Source organism: Ischnura elegans, chromosome 2, assembly GCF_921293095.1.
Source record: "Ischnura elegans chromosome 2, ioIscEleg1.1, whole genome shotgun sequence".
NCBI lineage: Eukaryota > Metazoa > Arthropoda > Insecta > Odonata > Coenagrionidae > Ischnura > Ischnura elegans.
The window spans coordinates 41,316,928-41,336,739 of NC_060247.1; the positions used below are offsets into that span (position 1 = coordinate 41,316,928).

A 19,812-nucleotide genomic window follows, 5' to 3' on the forward strand; every position below is an offset into this window, starting at 1 on the left:
ACTGCACCACGAGTGTAACACATGGCAACGGCAGGTGATAGCAAGTACTTCCTGTCGTCCATTTTTCTCAGCATAAAATATCATTGAGAGCCTTCGAAAGCCAACACTTATCAGCAGCGACAAGCCTGTCTCCTGAGAAGCCGAGGTACGTAACTTTTGCCCATGCTGTCTACTCCTCAGGGGGCTGCCAGGCGTCCAAGCTACTTTCTAAAGGGAAATATTAAAGAAATGACTGAAGAGAACACCCAAGCAAAAAAAATTATACAAGTGATTAATGACTGACGGTGAGATAGCGACTTTTACACACGAACCAAATACACTGAATGTGATAGTTAAGTTCTCTAGAGTTAGAAAATGAAAAAAAATAAGTACGTCAACACGCTTAACACGTTCCGTACGGATGGCGAAAATTCTCGTCATTTTTGTTCCCGAAGGTTCGGGACGTATGACGTAGATTCTCCTTATTTAGGCAAGACAACTTGAACAATTTTTAAGCATAGCACATATATTTGGTAGTATGTTCACTACTCATTCTGAATGGATGTATCGTAATGTTTGATTAGGAAAATTTATATTTGAGACATTAACTTTTTACCCATGTTTAAACCAAAGGAAGTTCAGCACTAATCGGCACATATTTTCAATTTCAACACCTCTATCCAGGTACGTCGGTCGATACTCTACATAAATAAATATCGATATCGTCGATATATACCCAGGAATGCTACGTGTTCATGATCCTTTTCACGGTAATTATTCTGACTGTAGTATATGGAACTAAAGCGATTTTAGCTGCAATTTACTGCCGCGGCGTCAAATGCCTAAATTCAATCAAGGAACATGAAATTAAACATTTAGGCAACCATACCGTCTGACAAGGTCTTGTAAGGTAAATAAATTCTTTCGTTGACCCCTCATTAGTGCACGAGTTTCTCCGCTCAGATGATTGAACTAGATGGCAGGATTACAAGGCCGTATGCAGCGGGGGTTGGGAATGGTCAAGGGGTTCAAAACACCCGGAAATAACTGAGAGGTAAAGTCTTAAGGAAAGCCCCCACCAGTACCAATAACCTACCGACAATCTCCGACAAAAATAGAATGCTAAAATTCAAACAATCGCTTTGATGAAGCGGCGTATATTCTCGTGGTAGCAAGCAAGAGTTTGGGCAGCGTAAATGTAACTTCACTTTTTCATGAAAACTTTATGACACACTCAAAGAAACAGAGTGAGACGTTCAACCTCACAGGTTTTCACAACTGCGGACTAAGTCATTATAACCATGCGATGGATCGCCGCATGCTTTGCATCAACGCGATTGATTCATTTATGCTAGGTTACGTAAGGGTCAAAGAAAAGGGTAAAGGGTACGGAGGAAACCTTTGTATCTACGGTCAACAAGGGCTCATTATCCTGAGATGGTCTACCGCTGCAGCGAAACCAGCGATTGATAAATAGCATGCATCCACCAGTTAAGGAGAGGGGAGAGGCAGGACACGACGTCCGTTCACACGATCAAATTATTACACGACCAATGTATATCTCACGCGAAAGCCACGAATGCTGGATCACCTTGCTTGAGACCGATTACATTTAATATGGGCAGATGTTTCAATCCAATGGCTATTCTGGCTCAACACAAACAATGCCGATTTTCCTCCGACCCCTGTGAATGCCAAGGGATCGTCATATCAAACAAAAATCTAAGGGTGATACATCAGAAAATAACTCGCCGGGGAAAATAAGTAGCTTTATATACTCATTATTATTACTATTACTAAATAATAACTATTACTAAAGAGTTGAAACATAGGTCAGACAATAAAAAAAATCGATGAACCATTACAAGTTGCAGTTGCAATATCGGCAATTAGTTCCACAAAGAGATGCCAGAGAATGTGTTATATATTCGTAAAGACAGAGCAGCAACTAAGCCAAAATTATAGCGGGAACTATCCATCAAATTACACGAGCATCAACGTATCTTCCGAACATTAGTGGGAGGTATAAAAATGCGGGCAGATATCTTATACATTTCGAAAATAATCATTGCCACCGAAAATTGAATTGAACAGATCCTTAAGAGAGGACGCGAACAACTACTCACACAAACGCAAACAATGGTACCACGCCAAACCTATCGGTTGTCACCGGGGACACCTTGCGAAAAGGAAGGGAATGAGCTGGAGAAAAATACATTCAAGTGCGCATGTTGCCCCTGAGAGAACCACGAGTTACAGTGTTTTCTTCCCAAATAATAATTAACCCTTATGTCTTGAACGTAGCGTTCCTTGGCTTAAGAAACAATGTTAATCATGACCATAGAATAGCACCATGAAGCAAAATAGCAGCAAAATATGCATGCACAGGGGAGAAAGGCACGAATCGATTAGCGGAGAAGCTAATGAAATTTTAGAGTAAACATCATTTAAAAAAATGGTTCCAAACAAACTTCATCCAGCCGCGCTAGATAAAGAAGTTACCACTAACGATAATAATTATAAAATTCAAACATTACCAAATACTTACCGTCTATGTTTGGTTCAGTGTCTGTAAAGGCGCAAAAATATCAGAATATGATGGGTCGCATACCACGTCAACAAAATTATTATATCCAATGGGAGATAAATACCACTATGCCATTCTTGAGTTCAAAATTGAAGGCTGCTCTTACAAGCATGAAATTGCACCGTCGGCAGGGAGATATTGTTAGAAAAATATTATTTCAAGTGAGGACGCCGAACATCTACACCAGGTTTACTTAATTCATAATAATCCTCTAGCCCTAAGGTGAATAGAAAATAAGGCAAGGAAAATTAACGAATATTTTGTGACCAGGTAAACGAGCTCGGACTGACTCAGTAAATCTGTGCCAATGCATATTCCTGTGGCTGACGCAAGACTATGTTATTAAGAGAATTAGCTAGAATAAGCAGTGGAACAAAAAAGTAATAGGTTGAATAATGCATGCATTCTGTAATATGCATTTGCTGGCCTTATACCGAAGAGAATTGAAGGGTATCAAGTAATTGATTGCCTTTTACCTTGTGCTAAAAAAAACACGCTGATTACTCCTTTGTCCGTTTTTTGTTTTGTTTCACCATTAATGAGTCTCTTTCGTCTTCCGTTTCCAGTTGCTATTATACGTATCACCCATTACTCCTGTCCGTATTGTCTACTCACTGATCAGTCGCGTCAGTTTGCTAAGAGGATTATCGTGGCATATCATTGACCTCTCGGACAATTACTTATTCTTCGTTCGCGTATACGCATGGGGCGCACTGAATGCAAAATACCATGGGTAACCCCACACCCTTACACTTAAGTGTGATGAGAAGTCACTTCGATGTCCTAGTTTGATGAACAAAAATTTTGCGGATGAATATCTACCAAATGTGCGAATATTAGACTATGTTTTCAAAATATAGCAATACGCTAAGCTAAAGTTCTCCTCAGACCAAACCTCCCGATTTCTCTGGCATCTACCGTGTATTGTAAAATAAAATTCCCAACGCATCGATTAAAGAACGATATTCTACAGAAAATTTACACTTTATCAATGTATGCCTGTAATTATGCCAGTAATTTGCATGTCTTAGAGTGCATACAGTCCCGTTCACAACTTAAAAATCAGTGTTAATTGATAAAATTTTGATTATGATCACCTTTTTTAAAAAATTGATGACGACACTGCTCATAACAATCTTATCTACCTCAATGACGATGATGCAACATTCACAACACCAAGGAACAAGACTTATGGGAACAGCGAAAGGCACTCCTCGAATGACCACGCATCTATTGCACGTAAATACCTAGTCTTTACAATTAAGTTCATTCTCATGAACTATATGAAAGGGTACAAGGACGAGTACAAGGGACTTAAAGGGTACAAGGGACTTAAAGAGCGCAGGGAATTCACATAAACGGTTTTCAATTAAGTGAAAAAGCAGCCCTCAAAACCATCGTTTACTGAAAAAGAGATAGCGCAAAGATGCATCCAACATAACGTTGTCTTGGAATCGCGCCAGCCGAGACCATCATCAATTATATATACCTACCCCCAAACAGAAGCGGCGCGCCAAGCTTACACGGAAGCTAAGGAGAGAAGATAAAGCAAAATATCAGCTGAGGCACCACCAACAAAAAGATTGAAAAAGATGTTAACCAGCATTTCTATGAAGATCTCGATAATTGACAGAAACACTGGCGGTCTACTAGCGCGAACAGGACGTCCTAATTGTATTCGTTAATGGCTACCGACCAATTGCTCCGAAATATGTCACTTGCAGCAAGGTACAGTTATATGAAAACAATAGCATTTAATAGTAAAAAATAACTGAATTCAAGAGGGGGTGGAGGAGGCGTTCAGGGGCCGCACAGTGGGCTAGAATCGAAAAAAGCTGGCCAAAAGTCGCTAGAGCCTAAAGTATTAATAAATTAACGAAAATTTTTACAAATTGCGTATTGTAAATGTGCAATTGAACTTATTTAGGATTATGTAGGCCACAATGTTGTTTAGAAGGGCGATAACAATTCAATTAGGCGAATGTGATGCGGGAAGCAAACTCTACAGGGGCACGCCTACATTCCGCTCAGGAAATATCAAGGGAAAAATAGAATTTTTTCCACTGTTAACAACGTTAAAGCTATCAAATAGTTGTGCATAAGGTAAATTTTGAGTCAAAAAGCAAACTTTTCTGGTATGTTTTACCAGATTTGTTCTAATCTTCTAATGTTCTAATCCTTGTGTCGGGCTTCCAATGCCTCTTCGGAAAGCTGCCCAATAGGAACAATGTCATATTTCACGATTCCCGCTCCATGTATTAAAACCTTGTGAATAGTTCCCTCTCTATTTGCCATGACGACACTATGTAAATCTTGACTAGTCACTTTCGTTGTATCCATAACTGAGCAACTTCTCTGTGAACGTCCTTCGGCAATTACACAAGGAATACTGAAGGGAAACTGACTCGGCTAGAAATGAGCGAGCCAATCGCATAGACGGCTTGTTTTGGGAAAAATTCAATTTCTAGATTGGAAATATTTGCACGTGTTCAAAGTAAAAGAACAAATCTGGGTACACATATGGGCAGCCGCCGAGTGAAAAGGGCTAGGAAAGCGCGCGAACCGTTTATTACCGTCCGCACGCGGCTTCCGCGCGAAGACCAAAGGGTAAAGCCGTCAGAAAAGGGTAAATACCATACAGGCACCGCAAATAATAAGTAGTTGAGTGCAATGCAACATAAATGTAAACCAGCGGCAGAGACCATAATAATTTATGATTTTAATATTGAATAAATATTAGCTAATAATTTTACTGTCAACAACTTGAATCAAAAAGACATTAAAAATATCAAGTGATCAGTCCCATCGACAGCCGAACTATCATCATTCTTACATGGGTAGCAAAAAACAAATTGCGGACTCCAACTAGGAATCATTTTAAAAATTAAAATTTTGCTTAACTTCAAACTGTTTCTCGCCACAATGGAAAGTAAAATCTTTTTCTATGGATGCGGAGTACACTTATTGAAGTCGCAACGAAACGGAGGCGGGTGCAAGGAGCCTACTGACGTTGAACAGATCAATCCAGTGTTATAGTGGATGTTTACTCGACACTCTCTCTAGGACAACTGATGAATGTGGTAGGTACGCAAAAACAACCGAAAAACCCCTAGGGGCACTAACTAAGAATTCCATTTGTCGGAACAAGTGGCGGTGAGGGTCGGCAAAAAGAGACAAAGAAGTGTAAAACGCTTAACTTGGGATAGCTACCGTTGAATTAGGGGAAGAAGAAAAGAGTCATTACTGGTAAGGATGTAAAACCAGCATTGTCGGGCCAGTAAGTACGGAGGGTCGCAAATCCTCAACCAGTCGGCGCGGGCGCCTGCCGCTGCACGTGCATGACCTTCCTAAACCCCTCGACCGCAGCCTGCCCATGATAATTGAGGGAAATCCGCAATTCTGAGAAAATCCTTTCATAACTTTGCTGATAAACCTTCCAATGACCTAATCATAGAATTGCCAGTCACCAATATAGCAAGAAATTGTTATTTGCGACAAGATGTTCGTTGATTTAGCCATTTACAGTATAATGAGCAAAAACAAGATGACAATTATTCATGTATTCAAGTGACCAATGTCATTGAACAAGCATTTCGTCATCTTTATGCACGGATATCATATCCTTTCTTCGCTTACAATTAGTCCCGCCGCCGTTTCGTGGCCGCCACAGTGGACCGTGCGGCCGGGGTGGATTCACATAAATATGGTTGTTAAAATTAGAATCGCAAGTTATCGCAAAAACGGCATTCTGAACATTGTTCTATATGCTTTTGTATATCTCACAGTGCAAGTAACTCCGTGTAGCCTGATGTCGATAAAAACGATAATTACCGTTAAACATAAAATTCAATGAAAATTCAACACAGTTTTTGAAAAATTATAAAAATATGAATTGACTTGTAAAATAAAACAAACACTGTCTCTATTCATTTTATGAAGACCAATTTTATGGATAAAAATACTTTGAAACCAATATTCTTAACAACGAATCTGTAATAAGGCCACAAATTTAGCTATTTTCAGCGGAAAAAATTTGGTCGCTAAAATCACTCCGACATGCTCTACTTTGACCAGCTGTAAAAATTATATTAACGTATTCCATGCTCTGTATGGTATCCTATCTTATAGAGTACATGCTTAAGAATGAATATCAACCGTTTTTGGTTGATTTGCGCTAACTTCATTTTTCGACTTTTGGCCAGCTTTATTGAATTTTGGCCCACTGTGGGCCGTATTCTGTAACTCCAAACCGATCGGTGCGGCACCGATTCGTCGAGTAAGACGTCACACCGACTCCCGGCAAGCAGTCGTGCGATTCTGTACGAACCCGATCGGTGTGGCACCGACCCGATAACGGGAGATCGTCGGTAGCCTTACCGACACCAAAAAGGTGTCGGTCCGGCCACCGACTAGTGGGTTTCATGAATTCTCTGGTGCGCATTGTACGTTTTATTTTGTTTTCACCTCATCACCGAGTAAATAATAATGTTTTCCGCAATGTTATCTCTTTCTGCCCCTTCGAATAGGCCACTATAATTCACTGTGTCATCATCTATTGATTACCTTGACATAAATAAAAGATATTGGTTAATAAACATGAGGTTTGCCACCATATAATGACTTTCTCCCATTTATGTTATCACTTTCACTCGCTTGGAATAGGATTTATTTCAATCTATCATCATTTTTTTACTCCCTTGACATAAAAAAATATTTTTGATTAAGTATGAGTTTTGCCGCAATGCTATCACTTTATCACACTCTGAATAGGCAACTATTATTTCATTCAATCATCATTTGGCGTTTCTCTCGACGTAGAAATAAGATCTTTTTATTTGAATATGAAGTTTGCCGCAATGTTATCACTTTCTTTCACTTGTAATAGGCAACGATATTTCATTTTATCGTAAGCCATTGATTCCCTTGACGATAAAAGAAGATATTTGTAAATAAGTATGAGGTTTGCCGCAATATTATCATTTCTCTCACTTGGAATGCGCAACTCACATGCATTTCACCCAATCACAATTTATTTACTTCCTCGTCATTACATTTCTTTTAATTACACCCAGCTCCATATTTTATAGCAATTTCCTTATTAGTTCCTCAAATATAAGGCTTACATTTGATTTTGAATTCTACGTTAACGTTCCATGGTATGTGATTTTCATCTGCTACGGTGGCAATGGCATAACCTTCCGTTGATAACATTGAGACGGAACTAACTTAATGACAACTATATTACTAAATTATGAATAAATAGCAATATACGGAACCAATATCTGTATATATAAAAAGAAAATACGAGCTCAAGGATAATTCCGGCAACAACAATCTCCATCACATGCAAACTACATTTTGATGTTGTAATATCGTTTCCTTCGATTCTGTAAGCACAGCATTACTACACATTATATAAGCATTGTTAACAAGTTATCCAATATCGATTATCTTAATCTAACAATAAGTCATACTTTCCGCAAGTAAAAAGATTTAAACCGACGACAGCAAACTGCGTATCAATGAGTCTTCACTTGTTTTTACCCTTTTTTCATTAGTGGTGCTACGTCAATTGACTTCTAGCTTCGGATATAATCGGTTTTTTCCCTGCTTGGGAAGGAGGGGGAACCGTACCGACTGGTTTGAAACCGACGACCTTATTGAATCGCTGAAAGTGCCGTCGTCGGTACGGAAACCGTTGTCAGTACGGAATTATGTCCAGTCGGTGGGCTTGAAAGGGAAACCGATCGGTATGGTACCGACGAAATACTAAATACGGCCCCTGAGCCCTTTTCTGAACGAATAAAATATCTAGCAGAATTATAGGATGAGAAGTATTTTTTTAATGTTGAACACATACTATTACATCCTGGGACGAAAATATCATTAACATTTAAGTCGTTATCTTCGACATTAGCGTAAGAGAAATTCGAATACACATGAATCCTGAATGGCTTCCGCAACATTTATCTGCAGGTCACAAATAGGTACAGATAACCAAAACTCTCATGGTTCGATTCGCGATGAGGCACAGCTTTCCGTGGGTAGTAATGATATTTTAATTCACTCAAAATATGATTGGAAATTTACACAGCTTGCTTCACAAAAAATCACCGCAGTTTGGAAAAAGCACGAGTAGAATGGGATGTGTACAGAAAAGTTATAGTCATTAATATTGTGGATACTGCTTCTGTGTCAAAGAAGCAGGCAAATCAAGGTCTAGATTGAAAGCCTATCGGCTAATAACAAAAGCTTCAATAAAGCATCAACGAGTAGGAAAAAATGGAATATGATCATTATAAAAGTTATTATTATTATTGCCATTCAGCGACTATATTCTATCCGACCTACGTCGAGGGATAAGGCGCTAGCGAAAGCCCTCCACAGAGGAAAACCGTACTAGAAGAGAAAGAACAGCGAAGCGAATAAATGAGCTTGTTTTCTCACGAAGTACAAATTAAAGGAGCAATTTCTATATTACACATTTGAAAAAGCAAAACTCAAACTCTGCATATGATAGATAATAGAAAATGACTTTGGTAAATACGATATCAGCAAACATATGTGATGAAAAAGTTAATCTGAAGGTCGTGGATGAGCGAAAACTTAGCGAGGTCGTTAAACCGCAAAAAAAGAATACCAATTCATATTAAAGTAGATGAGCTCAAGGCCTGGCCTCTAAAATGTATAGAAAAAGAACTGGCTGGCACTAATCCCATCTCTCTAGAGTTAAAGGGGAACACAAAAAAAGAGACACAAGGCTCCACTGACTTTAAAACATCGCCTCAAAGCGCAGCTGAGGAAATTCTTTGAGACTGAAAATATACAGGAGTTGGATATCCCAATGCAAACGCCTAATCGAGAAAAAGATTCCTAAAACCAGAGAAGTCAACATAATAAACACACGGCAACGTAAATAAAATGAAAACAAAATAAAATAGCATTAGTCATCAAGAACTAAAAACTAGATAAAGTTTCATCGAAACGCGATTAGAAGTTAATTATTACGTAGACATTACGGCACGTAATTGGGTTGAAGTTGAGCGTGAGCCTCCGATGCGAATGCGTCACACCAACACATCACACTTGTCTTTCAGAAGAAGCACTAGAGAAAGAAATGCGAGGAAGTGCGTAGCGATGAACACGATCCTACATTTGAAAAAGAAGTAAAATGTGACCAAGTCGGATCAGCCGCACCTTTGTAAACGTCGTGTTTAAGCACATATCCTTTGGCTAGACACAGACGGTACACTGATGAGCAACTGGGGAACATGCGAAATTCCCTTAACATTCTGTTCGTTTCAGCATGAAACAAGGGGTTATAACATTTCACTCTCATGGACCTTGATGAATAATATGTCTTATTTCCAAACGAAAAATCTATGGCAAGTTACCTAGCAAGCCAAAGAAAACAAATCCAAGGCGAATCAGCCCAACCTACACATGAAAATTTTTACTGAAAATTAACTTTCCTCTGCAGAAACCTCCTCGCGATTAAAGAAGACAAGGTTAAAAGAGAGAGCTCTAAACCATACTCAACTGTAAACATTATTGCTTGCACAAAAATACTACGAGAAAGCACAGACCTATCCCCATTCTCCGCATCTAAAAAAATACTTGAATTGCCAGGATTCACGTTGTGATGGAGGTAAGTTTTCTTGCGTCCAGGCATTTTCCTGTTCTCAACATCATTTGCTAATAATGATTAAATCTCAAAGAGGACGGCGAATATAAGATTAATGACAGGTTAAATATGCTATACGACATACATTGGAATGGCTCACGATCATAAATAGCGTAGCTTGAGCAAGGATTAACCAGTTATGCACGATCTGAGCACTTTAACTAGATTGGGAACAATTGAATGACGATTCTAAACGAGAAAATAATTAAAATTATGCAACAACTTCCTTTTCAATTTCATCCATCCATCGTTTCACAATACTTGGGACGCATCACTTCCGCTCGACCACATTTCTCCGCTAGAATACCACTTGCTAAAAAGTCGATCCCATTTAAATTTTCACGAAACATATCTACATGATAGACCCTTCACAGGATATATACGTACATAACATATGAAAATTTTACCTCAGTATCTGATTAAAATATTTGAATTCGAGATATAAGAATATCCAGTGAAGGGTCTATTATAGATACAAATACACCCTGAAAAATTAGCGAGAACAGATTTAAAACGAGTAAATTGTCCAGAATAACAGAAAAGAAATAGCCTGAGTGTGCTGGAGTAATTCAGCGTACAATTCAAGAAGGAAACTAAAGAATGTGGCTTAAAAGCTACTTTCAACGAACAATTTTAACAGGATCGCACATTTTACGTCTACGCAGTCAAAAAACTGAATCGTACCGTATATCATAAATACGACGCAATTACATTCGCGGACTGTGGTGACAGCTGAAATAATACCTACTACGGAGAGAGAGCCTCTTGCTCACTTTGTTCTGCATAAAAACTCCACATACATGGGCGCAAAAAATTGATGCAGCGAGTGGTATCAAAAAGAATAATATTTCATTTTAAGAGCTCGATCCTTCACCTTAAAAAGTAAAATTCTTAACAAAATTAGTGAACTAATTCCTCCTAAAATCGTCCAGTTTCTGCAACTTAGTTCGTAGGGAAGCGGTGTGAGGAGTGTAAACCAAGGTTTAGAATGACTGAATAGATATTATATTGTTCTGTATGACTTCACTCCATTCATTAAGGTAACCGTGTAGAATAATGAGATATTCCTACTACACCTGTGAGTCCAGCGGAAACACCACCCAGTTCGGTCAGGGTAATTAGAAACATGGTAATCATCAACTGAGATTTTTAACGACAAAGTTCAGTTAACAAAATGCTTGTAAGTTTTACCAATGCGTCATTTAGGCTTCCTTTTAGTTAGGTAATTTCATTCTTTCTATTCTCTACATGTTTCACGATGATAGATGCCAATTTGAGGTTAACTGAAAAATTTCGCGACAATCAACCTACTCAAAATTAATACGAGAAAAACCATTATCAACTTTTGGCGGTTTGTCGCTTATAACTCGGCAAATATCAATTTGCCCAAATAACAGTATTTTTTTAAGCGCATCTTAACTTGAGATGGCCGTTTTAGGCTATCCGGAGTCATGGCAAAAATGATTGAAATACCGCGGACAAACAGGACGCTTTTCGATACCTTATGACTTAATGCTTCAAAAGTTTAATTGCTACGTTGGATAAAATGCTGTGAATTGACGATTCATCAGCCATTATGATTACCTTTTCTTATCATTAATGAAAAAAATGAGGTTAATATTATTACCGCAACTCCTAACAAAGGGCGTTCGGAAAAGCACAGATGATCAAAGGGCCAAGAGTGAGCATTGATAATCCTAAAAGTTACTCCTCACGTACGTACCTTGAATATTATCCGAATAATAGCCTGTAACAAGAAATAATTGAAAGCGGGCACTTTATGAGATTGCAAGTAGACAGGATTTTCAGACAGATTGGGCAATTCAGTAACACCCCACTTATGTTCGACTCTTCATAAACCTACGACATCAATAAGACGACAGCGAAAAGGACCAAGCTTCTATCAACACAAATTCCTAACAATATTCTCTTTTTTAAAACGCCATTTCGTGAGACCAGGAAGCACATTAATTATGAGTATTGTGCCATTTTAGTGCGTACTCCGCATCAACTCATGAAAGTCGGTAGGGGTTTGAAGAGAGTTGGCATTTGAAAACGTAGAATGATCTTCAGATAAAGTCACCTCATCAAATTCATTGGCATTGAAACGACTTACGCATCACCATTCAGTCAAGCACGAAAGATGGAAAATGAGCCCCGCGAAAATTTCACCGCATGCTATAGAAACTAGTACAATCCTAAAAAATTGATGGATAAAGAATAAAATATAATACGAATCAATTCATGAAAGTGGAAAAAGAATCTGAAAGTGAAAACAAGTTCACATGAAATTGGAACGTGTTATTTTCTGACACATGTCGTTTACCAAGATTAGCCTCGTGCGAGCCTGCATACATGGAAACGGGAAATAAAATTTCCTATAAGTGTTATTTCTGTAAACATACAACACTGTAAATGAGTTTTTTTTGTACAAGACACAATACCGTACACCATTTCGTTGACATAGATGACGGAATGCGGAATCCAATAGGGATTTGGATGCGAGAATTCATTTGGCTATTTGGGAATGCTAATGAGTTTGGAAAGTTAGTGGGACGTAATACACACCGCTCGAGTACCAGGAAACCAACCAAAAGTTCAGGCATTAGAATTCTCCACTTCGGCAAACGTTCTTGACTGCTTCCGACCAATAAAGGATAAACATGTCAACAAACACCCCTTTGCCCACACCCAAAACTGCCAGAGATAATGAGCGAGTAAGTAATCGACTTCCGCTTTCGAGTTATTCAGTTCCTCATAGAAAATTCCTTCGCCCACAATTTTGATTCCTGCTTCTTCAGCAACACATTCCTGCAAAATCGTAAATGCAGCAACTCTGAAAACATTTATCTCCACTTTCGCTAGAAATATGTAGTTACGTAATCGAGATGAGCATTGCTGGGTCCACACTGAAAGTTCTTTTACGCTCAAACATTTTCCTGCTTCTTCAACAAAACTTACCCAGGAAATCGCAAAATCCATAATGTTTATATTTATTGAAAATACTTTTACGCTTCGGCATTGTTCAAGAACGAGCTGGAAACGATGGGTAAATAATATTACCAAAGCACTCGAAATAGCTTCAGTACCCTAATGAAGATGAGATCCAGATATCGAGAGGCAATGACTACAAATATGACACCCATGGATTATTTTACTTAATGCAGACACGGAGGTAAATCCCATTTCCTACAGCCATCAACGACCAAATTAATACATGAAGAGCATGAAATTATAGTAAAATAGCATGACTTAAGTTTCTCCGCAACTGGCCTCCGTACATTAAACCTCTCCTGCATAATTCACCACATCATCACAGCCATGAGGTGACGCGGAGTAAGCGCGTGATTATAGCACCCATATTCCTTACACACAAATGTATACATTAACGACCTACCTTAAACCCACCAAGAGGGCGCAAAGTATTACTTTCTCTCCTAACTAGCATCGAAATGGTTCCAAATAACTTTTGTTCCAAAATTTGCAAATTTCTCTTTAATAAACACACAGAAATTTGAATGCACGAAAAAAATCTATTTTCCCCTCTGGTTTAAATTTTGGTTCAAATTAAACACATAACTGCAGGGGCACCTTCATACTTTTTTACCTTTGCGTCACAGAATTTCATCCAGTGAATTAAAAAAAGGATTCCCAAGACTGGCTTTTTAGCTTGCCTTTGGGATTCCCTCCCTCGTCGTTTTGTCTCGGAAAGAAATGGTAAGGTACGATGACGAAACAAAATTAGATAGAACCCGAATAACCAGCTTCTTCCATCCAGTTAATAGCGAACTCCATTACGCTTTGGAATTACCAATACCTATAAGCATTACCGAACTTCAGTTTGCCAACACAAACAGGCGGGCGTCTCCACGACCTTCAGAAAGGAAAACGGTTATCAGCTTCATGCCGGGAAGTACTTCAAATTTTATTTCTTTTTTATTGGAAATACCTTTTTTTAATTTTTCATCCCTAATGTTCCACTTGAATTACCTTAGCCTATTCATCCATGCCCAGGTACACGTTGGGAATAGGATTGGAGGACACAACGTAAGTAGGTCATGAAGTGGGGAAGCGGTTATTGCATAACCGATAGGAAAATGAGACTAAATCACCGAAGGAGATGATTTAGGTGGATTAATAAGGAGTGCGACAATACGCGTCTAATTTAATTAGCACAATTTATATGTGATAACAAAAGTAATTATCCAAATAGACAAACTCGCCACATTTATAAGAACAAAAGTAACTGAGCCCTGGAGGTATGTCACATAAATAAAGGTAACAGGGAGATTATGTATATATACTTTTCCAACAATTCACATGTAAGATGTCAACAAAATAGCAATTTTTGACTCCAGAATTTCATTCTGACAGGGGGGGGACAAAGTAATTTACGTAAAAATGGTCGAGGAACTAAGAAAAAAAGCAAAAAACACAGGTATTAAAACCTAAATATAAAAAAATGTCAATTTACACACTAACCTTAATGGCTAGGGCCGCTGTAATAGACCAGTGGTTTAACGTGATTTTTCCCCACTGATAAGCAGAGATGTGTCTTTTACGAGCTTAAAAATGCTAATTAAACAAACATGTTTAATAACATAATGAACCTAATTACTAGGTCATTCCCTCCGCATAAACACAGGGTGAATTTAGAAACACTGAACAGAACAGAGGACAGACCGTATGGTAACATCGGCAACAGGTAGAGAGATAGGCCAACATGCTGTTTGTTGACAAGGGGACGCCCATACTGAGGGACCTGTTGCTGCAACAACAGGTTCTCTCCTACCTAGCATCGAAATCGTTCCAAATGACTTTTGTTTACAAAATTCTCTTAACTAAACACACTTTACACACAAAAGCTTGAAGGCGCACAAAAAATCAATTCTTCGTTTACGTTTAAATGGCAAGAAAACGAGAGTTACCAGATTATCACGTGCCGAAAAGAAAACCCTGACCGCGAATTCCTTCACGGGCGCGCATTTCCGCACGGCTACCCAGGAAATATATTCGGACGAAGGACAACGGTTCACTCGCCGGAAAAACGAGAGGCCCAAAACTCTCAAACGTCCTTCCAAAATACATCGTCGGCGGGAAACAAAGACAGTCCATTGATCAACACTAAAACTAATGCTAAAATCCAAAAATATCGATTGATGCCTTTCGCTCAATTGCCATTTAGAGCTGAAATTAACACCCGCCCCTCATAAAAACAAAACACAGGCGACAACAACAAGAGGAGAGATGGAAACCCTTTGTAAGCACGTACTGAGTCGACGATAGGCTCTTTCTTGCCGTTGGATTATTTCGCTAGGTGTCCTTGTAACATGGTTGACATTGCATCGCAATTGCGCTGAGTGTCGTCTGGTCTTACCGTACTGCATAGCAACGACTTTTCATCTCCGTCCCCTATTCTGGTCAGGATATTATTTTTTCTGCACTCTACTCTTTTGAGAGAGGTGGCCTCATCAGACGTTCCCGCCTCGCCTCTCACCCTGCCCTCTCAAGGTAACGCCATATGACTTCACCACTGTCAGAGGAGGGGAACTGAAGATGCCGGCACATGGCCGAAGATTTCCGCTCCACTCCTTTCCCGATTGGGCGACATATCCCGCCTGATCGTGGTCCCAGAGGAAGTCGACATCACGAATAATAAAATTCTCCGACTATTCAAAGAGTTGGCAAAGGCGGGTTACTCCGCCATGACGTTGATGAACGCCAATATAACAAAATGAGAAGCAATGATCGTTACTGATGCCAAGAGCAAGGCTTGTTACCTAACGAGTTCTCTCCAATAATTACACATCTACCAGTAACCACACTGATGTAATAGCGACTAAGTAATATGAAGTTCACAGACATCAAGAACAAGTTTGTCACCAAAATATATCTTTCTATCTAAAATTAGTTAGATATTCATCTTTTGATAACGGGTACTGCGGAGCGTCTGGGAGATATTAATATTAAATACCTTTTCAGGGGTAAGTGGGCGTTGGCTGAATTATGTCACGTGAAAGCTTGCCCTTTTCGGAGAAGATAATATCATAACTCCCACGGTTATCGCTTTGCGAAGTTCGAACAAGATTATAATATTTCCACACACAAAAAAACGCGACAGTACATTTTGTCATAAATGATGATAGTTGACATGAAGAAAGAGAACAAACATACAAGTTGAAGTTCCATTCATTACATACCATTTCATCTTCGCAAGCCCAAAATATCCCACATTCATAATTAGTAGAGAGATTATATATGTTGATCCGCTACCTTCGCCAATAAAATAAAAATCGAAACACAATGGAGGTAATTAGAAACGCTGATGCTTGGACCGACTGTTGAGGTTCACGGATAATAAACAAACACCTCAGTCGCTAAGTCAGTGGGACCAATGTCGCCAGCAATCAACTACCAAACTATGGCCGGAAAGGACTGATACGAAATAATAATCTCTTCGACATCATTATATAATTCCAATTTCTAAATGGTGAGAAAAAATCTAAAACGATACACAAGCTACCGCTTAAAAAACACATCAATCGAAATTTGCGAAAGTTTCACGGGGACTGTTTGCAACGCTAGGGATGGAATCCCTGAATCTGTATATAAAATCGATTGAGACCGAAAAAATTGACAATGTGAAAATACATACAAAACAGCTCATACCTTGATTTCCCGATATGCCAGACCAAGTTACGGTGAACTGAATAACAGGACTCGAAGCTTGACAGACGCCGGATGCCGGTAGCACGCGGAATCACCCCACTTCTCTGTAACTCGACCACCAGCCGGCATCTGCCACCAGCACTTCGCACATGCGCTCTTCGAAATCTGCTGGATCGATAGGCTACGCCAGATACACCTACCGGTTGTATTATGTACTACCAGCCGTACACGGTAGGGCGGGATTTTTATACTCGGCGTTTATATACTCTGTCTTCCGAACATATATCTTTTCAGATTGAAGAAAATAAAATCGACATTAAAGACGAATAAAATTATTTTTTATTTATTTATTATTTTTTAACTAAAGTATACGGAGAAAATTCCAAGACTGAACTAAGCATGATACCATCATGCAGTTGCAGTGACATAACTTTAATTAGTCATTTTTGACAAGCTACTACGAGGTATTTGAAGGCGGTACATCAAGAATTAAATTGGTAAAATATGAAACTGGATGTAATTGAAAAAATGAAAGGTTTTCTGTTTTTCTTCAAATGTCATTTTAATTCTTTTTTGGAGCAGAGAAAGGTTAAATGTGAAACCAAAAAGCGAGCTGGGCTAAAGGCAAAGAGCTCCATGTTTAAATACGACCATAGTAACTAATGGTTATCATAGACCTCACCCAAAACATCTCTCAATTTTAACTACGATTATATCAATTCGGACGGGTGGTTCTTATGAGGGACGGGACAGGGGCGGATCCAGGATTTTGTTGGGGGGGTCGGACAGGCAAACGATCATCTCATACTTGAGATTAAAAACAATTACTGTACGAAATATTCCCTTTATTTTAACATGAAAGTTATTAATATGAAATTAAATGATTGAGGCTCCATGATATACAAAACAAAATGAACATAATGGTAACATGTCTATTTTTTAAGCGTCCGGGGGAGCACGGACCCTCGTCCCCCCTAAATCCGCCTATAACCGAGGAAGTTTTTACGACGGGCCTAGTGGATTGAAGGACTTATAGAATGCCAAGAACCATTACGGTTAAATAAGACAAATGAGATCAAGAAAGATTTGGTGGGAACCCCCGCCCCCTCCATCCGGATACGCCCAAGATCTATTTAGTACGTTTCCATTTCGAAAGTTTCTTGTTATGGTTGTATCTACCGTCCAAAGCGTCAGTGAATAGGGTAGTTTCCTTCATCAAAGAAAACGAAAGGCATTGATTGCGATTCGTTACCCACCATTAGTGTATTCATAATACACAAATTATTTGGTTTTTGAAATACCGGTTTAGACGAATGGCAAGGGTCAAATGTTATCCTCATTTGAAAAAGGCCAGATTGGCGCCCATGCGATTCCACTCCACGTGACGTCACAGGGACCTAGTTTCTACACGAGAGGATAGGAGTTATACATCGTCTGAGGTTACCAATGCATGCATGAGGCACAGAGCTCAGGGAAACATGTCTTAATAATCACCTATTAAAACTGGCTAAGGTCGGAAAGTTTTCTTCGTTTGATAAGGTATTAATAAACCTTTTTTACGCCAAGCGCTACCAGCCAGCAAGGTACTCAGCTACCCGCTAGCATCCTGCGTCCTATCAGCGCTCAGAGCCTCGATCAAGGTCACCTCACAAGGCGGGAGGGGGAACCAGAAATGCGTCGCACGGACTTTTTCCCATCATTCCTACTTACGCGTCGCGTTTTCGCGCGCTTGAAATTTTTCACTTTTCATTTTATAGCGAAAAATAAGTATCGTCATTTAAAAATCTAAAAGCGTGAAATACGTACTCCAGGAGTAATAATCTTTCGATTTAGGCAATAAAAAAATAATAGGGAACCACCCTATTATGTGCGCATGCATCACCACAAATATAGAGCCAGAAAAAAATTGGAGAGGTTTGAAAAGGAGGTGGTTTATTTTGAGGTATGACACTCAAGACCTTGATTAAACGGAAATTGTTACGATATGGATAAGCTCAAACGCAAAACAGGAACTAGGCGAACAACGTATTTCAGGTTTTACACTGAGTTTTTCAATGGTTCTTGGGGCGGTTAGATTTTTCAGATCAGTAAAGTCGGAAAAGCTAACGCTCGAGGAATATTGGCTCCACGGGGTGGATACACGAAAAAAGTACTTCTTTTCATTTATCAATCCGTGGAAACGAACGCCATAGGAGCTCAAATTAAAGCAGCATCAAAAAGCTATTTAAGGGATTTGTTAACATTCGTGATTTTTTTCATGGATGATTTTAGGATGGGAACGGCTAGGAAATCGAGAAAATGAACATTTTAAATTTCATAATGATAAAAAGTTTCTATGCCATTAGATATGACGCAATATATAGGACTATATTTCGTCCTTACAGATGTATTCCTTAAAGTTCATATCTGTTCCACGGCTTACAAATACATATGAAAGAAATACAATTAAATTCCAGGGTAAACTGATGTATTAAGCAACGCCAACGCTTGCTGATGAGATGTGCGGTGTATCCAAAACCATTTCCGTCCACTGTAGTCCTACGGCTACATCCTGCCATTCTGAGCAAAACTAGCACTTATTTTTTGTAATCGAATCGCCACAAATATGTTGTTGAAGCTTGCAATAACTTCATCCACTTATTATAGTTCATTTTCATGAAGCCGGTCGAAATAAGCCCACTTACGGAAACAGACGGGTAAGAAACGGAAATTCAATATGGACACCTATCTGCCTGCAAATTACATGCAATTATCATAGACGTAAATAGTGAATAATATTGAATACAAAATTTAACTTCTCTACATCCAAAAATACGCTTGCCCTGAATATTCGTATTTTCTATTAAGGTCACTCGTATAAATTGAACAACATTAGATTTTGGCCTTGTTACCA

The 19,812-nt window shown here is 39.0% G+C and overlaps 1 protein-coding gene across 1 annotated transcript in view; it reads right to left on the minus strand.

Annotated features, from left to right (window-relative positions):
- Positions 1-12,871, minus strand: part of LOC124153641 (3-hydroxyisobutyryl-CoA hydrolase, mitochondrial-like) — a 42,548-nt gene extending 29,677 nt beyond the window's left edge. The window contains exon 1 of the mRNA XM_046526935.1: positions 12,819-12,871. Coding sequence (XP_046382891.1) covers positions 12,819-12,856 — 38 coding nt within the window. The 5' untranslated portion in view covers positions 12,857-12,871. The remainder of the gene's footprint in view (positions 1-12,818) is intronic.
- Positions 12,872-19,812: the final 6,941 nt, after the last annotated feature.